The 10,320-nt window shown below is 36.1% G+C and overlaps 1 protein-coding gene across 1 annotated transcript; it reads left to right on the plus strand.

Annotated features, from left to right (window-relative positions):
• The first annotated feature begins 271 nt into the window (after nt 1-271).
• cUnh16orf87 (chromosome Un C16orf87 homolog) lies at nt 272-7,555 on the plus strand. Its single transcript, XM_079464976.1, has 4 exons — nt 272-719; nt 1,524-1,620; nt 4,649-4,828; nt 6,495-7,555. The coding sequence occupies exons 1-4, from the start codon at nt 654-656 to the stop codon at nt 6,611-6,613; spliced, it is 462 nt and encodes a 153-aa protein (XP_079321102.1). The 5' UTR covers nt 272-653; the 3' UTR covers nt 6,614-7,555.
• Nucleotides 7,556-10,320: the final 2,765 nt, after the last annotated feature.

The raw sequence follows: 10,320 nt of genomic DNA on the forward strand, positions 1-10,320 counted from the left end.
TTGCCTGCACAAATATTTTTACCGTCACGTTTTTTCAGACATAAGTCTAGCGTGGGTGACCACTGTGAGGGGCTTTAAACAGTTTTAATGTATTATAGTGTTTTGGTAATACATTCCAGATACAAGTATCACGTATCTATTCATTATTAACTATATTGTTCATATAAAAGAGTTTATTGACCCTTTGTGTATAAGCGAAAATGGCATAATATTAAAAAGTCATGGCGGTGTCTCAGAAAGCATTTATTTCACATATATCAGCACTTATTGTTCTTCGGCCATGTGATGTCTTGTTCTAGAGCGCATGCTCAGTGAGGCCTGCAGCGTAAGATAAAGAAAATATCTGTACACCACATTATTTATCTTAAAGTGATCATTTTATCATAGCGGAAATTGTGACGCACAGTGCTAAACTTTACAATGTGCAGCAAAAAAATAAATAAATACGTGGCTTGCCAACCAGGGAGAGATTGAACTTCCGCACGGCGCATGCGCAGAGCGTGCAGCGTGATTGATGGTACATCGGCTAGTACGTGTGCCTGAGCTCCCGGGAAGCCGATCAGCTGCACTCCTCTCCTGACCAGTGTGCGTCAGTGCAGCTGGAAGTTTTACAGTACGATCGAGGAATATTATTGAGGCTCTTGGTTTTAAGTATGTCCACAATTAAAGTGAAGAAAGTAAAAATGGCTACCAAATCATGCCCCGAGTGTGACCAACAGGTGAGGCGTTGTTTAAGAATGAGTGATACGAATTTGTGCTTGTCTGAAGTTCTCAATGGCTGTGAGTTGATTTGTTAGTATACTGTGTACTACAGTGAGTAATGATTTCATGTATGTGTGCGAATAGAAACACGGTGGTTGCCTGGACTACGCTCTGAACGACCAAAATAAATATTCAGTGTTTCCACATTTTTGACGATCGTTTTAAAGTGCATTGCTGATATTACGCGTTGTTATATCAAATGTAAAGCCAGCGAGTTTTGCTTGCGTTTACCCAAAGTAACCCTTCTCTTATCAGACAGTTTGCAGTTGCAAAGGTGATTTCAATCCCAATGTATCGAAACAATGAAAATGTATTGGTTTCATGAAGCCTGCGGTTTTCTTGCTAAATAACACGAACACGAACAAAGCTGATCTCTGAAAGTACGCTGCTTGGGGGTATGCGCGATATAATCTCCCAAACATTTCTGTTTAGGAGGACATAATTTAGCATTTTGATATTGAAAATGCTAAATTATATTTGGCCTCGAACGGGTCTCACGACATTTCGTTAGACTGTATATTGAATGGTAATTTTGTGTTTTGGCACATGTTCAGTTCCTGCTTAGCAGCGTCGGTTTCAAAGGGACTCATATCTTTACAAGGCACACAATTATTTATTTACCTCTTGTACATGCTTAGCGTTGAATAGCTATTCCTAGAGTACCTTAAAATCTGTCTTGGCCATTTTAAACGATTAAACCATGTTTTATATGACAGTCACTTCTTGAACTCTTCTAAATGTTCTCTTTCTGTTTCTCATAGATTCCTGTGGCTTGCAAGTCCTGTCCTTGTGGCTACGTCTTCATCAGCCGAAAGCTTCTCAATGCCAAATTAAATGAGAAGTCATGTCCAGGATTAGGTAAATTGTGAATATTTGTGAATTGTATGCGTGTGAAAATCTCATATATCCACAGCTATCTCATGTGCATTTATTTCGACCACTGCTGCAGTGCTGCATACTTTATCAAGTTGCCTTCAGCAAGATGTCCGCGTGAATATGTTGTTTGAGATGGTAATTCGGCGAACTTTTCTCCCACTGAGAGTGCTATGAGCACTCAATTATTGAATATTCTTGATATTTGCATATATTAGTTGATCTGGCACTGTAAGCCTAGTCCTCTTGTGAGTTATGCAAATTAAAAGTGTTGTTCTCATTGACTCTATGGGCTAGTGAATGGAAATAAGTCGCAGGCAAGTTTCCAGTCAGCAGGATGCATTGAGAATACTCAATACTGAAATGAGTGCTGCAGTGGTGGCTGTTTGCTTGAGTGAGTAGTGCTAAGAGGGATGGGGGAAGGGCAAACTAATTCCTGTCTGAAAAGCTTGTTCCCTCTGCCTTTCCACCCCCTCCCTGTACTGTCTTGTTATGTAGAAACTCGTCACAATATTTCAATTCATGCCTATTTCAAGAATCTTAAGTCTGTCTCCTACAGTATATACGAAATGATACAATGTGTCTTTGTCTGTATTCAACTCATATAATTTGAGGTCTCTTAAAATTTAATGTGAGAGTTGTTGCAGATTTTTGGAAGGATCTTGAAAGTCCATTGAAAGTAAACTTAATGTGTTAAGAAATCAGTTTGAGTGGCACTAATCTTGTTAAACCTAAGAACTGTGTGGATTAAACTCACGACCATGTGATTATATTTTAGTGAGCAGTATTTTCAGAATTACTTTTTTTTCTTAATTTACCGATATGGCTTAAATGAAACATACTGGATTCAATAGGTTGTTTGCTTTTTAACCGGTATATGTTACATGCACTCATAAAATGCGTGAGCAGTACTGATAATGTTAATTGTTGTTTTTTGTAGTACACTAGCACTCGATTTAAACACGTAGTCCCATGCATGCTGCAGTTTTGTAGTTTTTATATTTCAAAGCCCAGCTGGCTTGTATTTTGTGCGATGCAGACTCTGCCTGTAATTGTTTCATTGCTTTGAGTTATGAATGGAATGCTCTGCGCAAATGTTCTTTGTATAAAGCTTTCCTGTAGCTCGGTGGCTAGCAACGCCAAGGTCATGGGTTCGTTCCCAGTGTATTGCACATGTTCAGATAAGTCGCTTTTGATAAGTGTCTGCCAAATGCGTAAATGTTTTACAGTTAGTATATCTTAACCATATCCTACTTCCTCACATCGTTTCGCTTCTCTGTACAAATATTAAGAGCCTTTCATGAGATCCCTGCAAGTCATATGAGACATCCATTAGTTGATGTGTGGTGATCTTACTTGTATGTTTATTAAAGGGTTTGGTCACTTTTCTCAAAGTGACAGAGAGCTGAATTTGTCTGAACTGAGAGAGGTGTCTTTTACATTTACATTACATTTAATGTAATGTATTTAATGTAATGTCTTTTCTCTTGTAACACTTGGTGTCCATTTTAGCACCGGACTCTTGTCCCCAAACCAGAATAGTCTGTTTATTCACATTGTGCCAAGAATAGTGTGCTTCAAGTTTAAATAGTCCGACTTTTTTTTTTCTTGTTTTTCCTTTGGTTCTTCCTAGACGCATTGAAATTCAGATGAAATGTTAAATGAATGCCTAAATTAAACATGTGTGGGTGTGTTTATCTGCAACAAGAGGTGAAAACCAGCTGTGGTTTTATGGGGCTATGTGGACCTTTATTACATCCGTTTTGTTGTTTTTAAATATATAAAGGAACAGTAGTCCATAAGAGACAGTACTACTTTTTGATTCAAGTCTGCGTTCTACAAAAATACGTGTGATGCAACATTTACATTATAATTTTGTCATAGTAAATGATGCATGCTGAATTGGCTGGAGAACAGAGATCTGCTTGTTAGTGCAGGTTATTGACCGGGCATGGATTCTTCTGTTAAAGGGACCTTTCACCCATAAATAAAAATTCTGTCATCGTTTACTCGCGCTCAGGTTGTTTCAAATCTAAATGTCTTTGTTCTGATGACCACAGAAAGATATTCGGAGGAATGCTTGTAACCAAACAGTTCTTAGCTACCATTGAGTACCATAGTAGTTGTAATTGTAAAGAATTACAATGATAGTCAAAAGTGCCCCAGCGCTGTTTGCTTTCCTACATTCTTCAAAATATCTTCTTTTGCCTTCAACAGAACAAAAAAATATAAAGCTGTTTTCCTACTTTGGTAGTCAATATGGCCAAGAACTGTTTGGTTACAAGCATTCTTCCAAATATATATTATCTGTGTTCATCAGAACAAAGACATTTATACAGATTTGGAACAACTTGAGGGTGAGTAAATGAAGACAGAATGTTCGTTTTTGAGTGAACTGTTCCTTTAACATGCAGTTATACAACAGGCCTGTGAACAGGCAAAGATCTTATCTCACTGCATTGAATCATGTGGCGGCTATTGAAATACTGGGTTATACAATTTAAAATATCTGAATAAATGTGTTATAATAGTTGAGCAGAATTCACAATGCATGTTTTTTCATATTTGTATGTATTAGTAGTTTGCTGTAATAATTAAATTGTTACTCTGTTTTTGCACAGGATTTTGAGAGCCTGTAACTAATGACTTTTACATGAAGGGTAAAGAGCCCTATAAATAAACTCCCTCGGAGAGAAGCAGGCCTACTTCCTATTGTAATGAGCCCTTAATTCTCTGATTATAGTGCTGCATGTGGCTGTGCTTTCTAAACCTGTTTGATGTTACCCCCATTTTCATATTGATTGACAGGGCTCTTTTTTGGAAGGTTTCAAGCTATAAAGAGAGTGGTTCTATTTATTTGCGTGAAAACTAGTGTTTTATTGTTTACAGATGTGTTTATGAGAGGGGGTGTAAGCTGGTGAGAACACCAATTACGGACACCCCATGTATAATTTTATCCATGTGCAAAATGTTGAAGCTAACCTTTGATGCACTTTATCTCATTGGGTTTCAGACCAGTTGGATGCCAAAAGAAGACGAACCGAAAGAATCAGAAAAGAGAAAATTAATTTAACATCTCCAAGCGACATGGAAAACAGGAGACGATCGCGTACCAACAGCCAGTCTGATCCAATTCGTAGAGGCAGAGGGAGACCCAAAACTGTTGGACTGAAGAAGCAGGAGGAAGAAAAAGGTTAAGCATGCAATTGTTATAGTTTTAAAGGTGCTATAAACATTTAGACTATAAGAAAGGTAGAGATCCATTTTTTTTGTGTTTGATAATGAGGCTGTTCTGCTTTCACCTAGTCTTTTACAATTATGTTAACTGACAATTTTATTATCTTTTATATTATTAATAAACTAATACACAATATTGTTAGCTAAATCTCTTGATGAGTACCATTTTTAGACCTGTGCACTGTAATAAAAATAATTTCATAAATGGTACAAATCACATTAAAATATAAATAAGTGTCTTGATGAGCAGACAGAAAAATTTCATTTAAAAAAAGGCCGTTCATCGTTTAAAATTTTCTGTAGCCTGTTATTACAATTAGTTGATAAATGGATATGCTTTTTGAGAGAATCTATAAAATAAGGTTTGATAAAAAAAAATGTCATTCCTTTTTTGGTTTTGTAAACCCTGTCCCTGTTTTAACTGGTAGATCAAAGCACTTTGAGTAATTCAACAATGATTGAAAGAGGAACAATGGCTTGTGAATGTTACATTTGAACACATTTATAAAGATCCCAGGCATTAGGAAATGTTTCAGAGACATTGTGTTTTGCCGAGGGAGCCACCTCCCCTGGCATTGTGTGAAGATTGTAATTGTGTCCTCCAGGTCCAGTTACCCACATCATAACCCAACAACCTCAACCTTCTCTCCCATTATCAATCTCTCTGGTTTCGTGCTTCCCCTAGAGATTTATTTTTGTTTATTAGCATTTTTATTTAAAGTGAAAGCCTCTCTTTGGCATGTCACCACTTCTAGCTGAATCTGTCTTCACTCTCTGCCACACCTAGCTGTAAAACATATAGTTATTTTTGTTAACTAAACTATTTGCAAAAACCCTAGAGTGTGGTTTGAGTAAAACTTTCTTCATAGAAACGAATGTACTTATCTCACTGGGTACGAGGATGAGAAAACTATCCAATATCATTCATGGGGTGGCATGCGGTTCATTGTGCAATGGTTCCAGGTGTAAGACCTTTGTATTGTGGATTAATGATTTACGCACATGGTGCTTTCTTTACTCGCCGCTAAATAAATCATTGCTTTGTTGGAAGCGTCTATGCATTATCAGCTCTTTCATGAAGTCGCAGCGTTCTTCTATTCTATACTCTCGATATAATGTGGATTTCATCTTTGTAATTAAACAAAAGTTTTATATATATATATATATATATATATATATATATCTGTATCAATTTCTTTGTTCTGCTGAACACAAAAGAAGATATTTTGAAGATTGTAGGAAAGCAAACAGTTCTTGGGCACTTTTGACTACTCTTATAATTTTTCCTACTCTGATAGCCAATGGTGGCAAAGAATTTTTTGCTTTCCTACATTCTTCAAAATATCTTTGTGTTCAACAGAACAAAGACATTTCTAAAGTGATTTTCCTACTATGGTTACAAGCATTCTTCCAAATAACTTTCTCTGTGTTCATCAGAACAAATACATTTATTCAGATTTGAGACAACTTAAAACTCTACTTAAAATTAAAAAAATATATATTTGTGGGTACTGTCCCTTTAAGCCCTTGTGGCATTTAAATAGTTTTTATACAACATTGGCAGCATGTTCTCTTGATGATAATCAGTTCTAAATATAGTTGCTTTGTTTCTTCTTTTGCAGAAAAACAAGAAAAGGAGGTTGACATTTATGCCAACCTCTCCGATGAGAAAGCTTTTGTGTTCTCTGTGGCCTTGGCTGAAATTAATCGCAAAATTCTTGGCCAGAGACTCATCCTGTAACAGGAGTTGGTGGAAACGAATACAGATAAAACTCAGGACTCTTTCTACGCAAGTGTGCGGGTGTCCCATATGTCTAATGTAAAAGAGGGTGGAAAACTGTGACCCGGAAATGCTTATGACTGTGGCTTAAATCCTGCCTACATGCGGCCGAAGCTCAGTGGTGCTACCGTGTGCTGGTGGGAATTCGGAACTGCTATGCCGATCTGTACGAGGGGAAAATGACTGCTGTCCTCGGCAAGAGTGGAAAATTGCAGTTAACATTTGCGGTGTAGGATTCTATTTATATTTTAAAATTTTATGGAATGTATTAAGTGTCACACAGTAATTTCTTAAAACAAGTCAAACAGTGGGTTCAGCAAAAGAGCGATATACGTGCAAGGTTATCACATGGCTGGTATCTTAAATTCGGACTCGTAAGCTAATCTTTTACACTTTTTTTTGTGTATTGAGGTGCCGGTGAGCCATTTTATTTCTTAAGTAACCTTGTGGCTTTTGAACCCAGGGGAATTCCTGATAAATGGTTATTTATTATGCCTCTACCACCTTAATTTAAGTACATATTTTATTTTTCCTATATAATTCTGTTTTACAAACAGCAACAACAAACATGTGTAATATTCAACTTGTATATGAATATATTAAAAAGTGAAATTCTCTGCATTTCTAGATTCCTTTTTTCTCTCTGGAGAACTTAATTACAACCATTCCTCTCTTATAGTGTCTGCCTCTCTTTTCAGATGGATTTAGGGCAAAAATGGCCTATGGCTAACCTCTCTAGAGCTCATGTTTCAGTTGTTCATTTCTCCTCTAACCACTGCTGAGTTGAATTGTTCTACTTCGTTCAGCTATGTTTTGCAGTGAACAAAAAAAACTGAAAGCTATTTTGCTAAATATGGTGAATTAAACAGATGATGGGCGTCTTTGGATTTCCATGTTCTACCTATATATGTTTTATTCAATGCAACTAACAAATGCGGAAGCTTTTAATATGCGTCACCCTGCCTGTGAAATTGGAGCTGAATTCTCATAATAATGAGATTAGGAGCATCAAAGTTTCAATCATTAATTTCTCTATGATTTCAGTTTTTTACATGTCCTTACTCCGTATATAGTTATTAAAGATATCAAAATTATATTTTCATAATAAATAATGTTCTTTAAATTGTTTGACTGTAGAAAATAGTAAATCACTAAAAATTACTACCTTTACAGAGGGTCACATATTTCTTGAGCTTGTAATAACAACTACAGTTCACAAGTATAATACATATTGTAGCTACATATTGTATACACTAAAATAGCTCCGGTAATAACACTAATATGAAATTATTATGTTTTTAGTATTTATGTAACATTGTTTACAAAGAGCCTAGAGCATTGAACATGTTCTTGTTTATGTATCTGGTTTCATTAGCAGTTTGGAACTGTTGTTAGTTTCTCCAGGAGACGGCTGCAGCAGCCAGTCTTTTTTCCAAAGCTTTATCACCAAGCAACAAGCTCACCTTTGAGAATTCAGTGTGCTTTGGTTTCCACAGAGATGATGGATCACTGGCTCTATATTCATTTTAGTCAGTCACTGACTTTCCCCCAGCAACCTTTGATTCTCACAGGGCATTTTATGAATAATTAACAATGCTAAACATACCTGCTTAACAGTATGGTATGAATCCACATACTCAATGTTACTGTAGCTATTAGTGTGTTATATTTTTTATCAAGATTGTGTATATACTGTAAAAAAAAGAAGTGATCCAGTTTAATATAAAAAGCTTTATAGAAATCAATTTAGCTTGACTTGATATGCCGGTGGACCTGGCATTATTTTGTCGAATACGCCTATGCCAGTGTGATCTGAGGATTTTTGTTGGCAATATTTGATGGTAAACATACCGCTTATCAAGAGATGACATGTCCTTCCTTCCGTTAAAATGTTAATAGAAGTTGTGAGGCATTCAAACATAAATTTCTTATCGCATTTCAAGATATTTTACATGAGCTATTATGTCCACAGTAACAAATGTTGGCTCTCCAGCTGTGACTAATGACAGGATTTAGCCTCTGCTGGCTTTGTTTGAACAAGAAAAACACAGTCTCAATGCTTCAAAGTGTGCCCTGGCATGTTAGCTCATTTCTCAAAGATGAGGACATTTGATTAGATTTTTTATTAAAGACAAAGAAACCAGATAGACACAGATCTGTAAACCATTTTTCGTTATGGAAATTAAAATAGGTGTGACTATAAAATGCAAATACTGAATATTGACACAGACTTTTACAACAGTGTAAAGTAGTGCAGAGTGAAATGCTGCATTCATTCTCTTTAAATATACATAACACGAGTGGGGAGTAGTTGAATATCACCAGGGGATTTTCCTCTTCACAAGTAGTTGTATTTGCATACTGTTCCTTCAGCCAGGAACAGTAAGACCTATGATAGCTGTTAACAGCTTTTTGTCTTGAGAATGTGAGTAAATCATTATCAAGGCATGTCTTATATGAAATAAGCACATAAATGTGAAATATCTGTGATCTATAACAACTGTGAGATTTTGCTCAACAGTGTATCAATGAATGGAGTTAGTACTTAATGGGACTTTTTGGTCTAAATGGTTTTAAGGTCAAAGGCATATTGAATGTGTCTCTGTGCTTGGGGTGGTGGTCAGGTTATGATCTTGTCTGGCACTTGCCGAAACTCCCAATGTAACCTCCTCAGTGTGAATCACAGGCTTTGGCAAGTTGCCCGGAGGTCAGTAATAATATAGGTTCTCTTTATATCTTAGGTTACATGAAATGGAGAGGTTGGATAATAACATGCAGACATGCCAATATCCTGTCTAAAGAAAATGAATAAGAGTTATGAAAAATGTTCTTATATTATCTTTACAATTTCAAGTTTCTTGACAGAAGCCACATGTAATTATACTTTAATAAGTCTTATTACATTCTCTCCTCGCAAGAGGTCAAAATGTCCTTGGTTAATGTTTAAAAGCTAAATGTTTAAATATGCAGAAGCAGCATTTAAGGAACAGAACATTGCAAATGTGTTTTATCAGACAGTTTAGGATTTTATAGGGAGCCTTTAGGCAAGACTACAAAAGAAACATCAGAGTGCATATTGATTTTGTACTCGTATGCAGTATGCATTATTTAAAATCATGCTTGTTTTGTACAAATAATTTTTGAGCCTTGGAAACCCATTTATGTTGCAGATGGAAACTCTTCATTATTCACGGGCTCTGGCTCATGGCCTGAGGGTGTGAAAACAAATTCCTGCTTATATAGGCCTATCTGACACATTTTATGTCAGCTTGTTTCCCTAGAATGCCATTTGGGTTGCTTGGTATTTTTTATTTTCCATTTTTTTAGTTATAGTTCCTTTGTGAACCACTAGATGACACCCAAACTCCTCTAGGAACATTATTTTAATACACAGTTACTCAATGCAAGTTATCCAATTTCTTTCTTTCCTCTTCTGAGAAGAATGAAAAAAAAACTTTTGTTGTGAATTCACAGTCCAGAAAGGACATCTGGAGAAAGATTACACATCATGTTTAGAGACGACAGAGCGCTTCTTGCATAAGTGTGTGGGTTTTCTCAATAAACGAAAATCTATCTAATTTACGCCATACAAAAAATGTCATAAGCAAAGTTTCTGCAGAAAACACGTGTTTATTGTTTTAATGAAATCTTAATGGTTTAACAGTTGG

The sequence above is a fragment of the Barbatula barbatula genome (genome assembly GCF_947034865.1).
Source record: "Barbatula barbatula genome assembly, chromosome: 1".
NCBI lineage: Eukaryota > Metazoa > Chordata > Actinopteri > Cypriniformes > Nemacheilidae > Barbatula > Barbatula barbatula.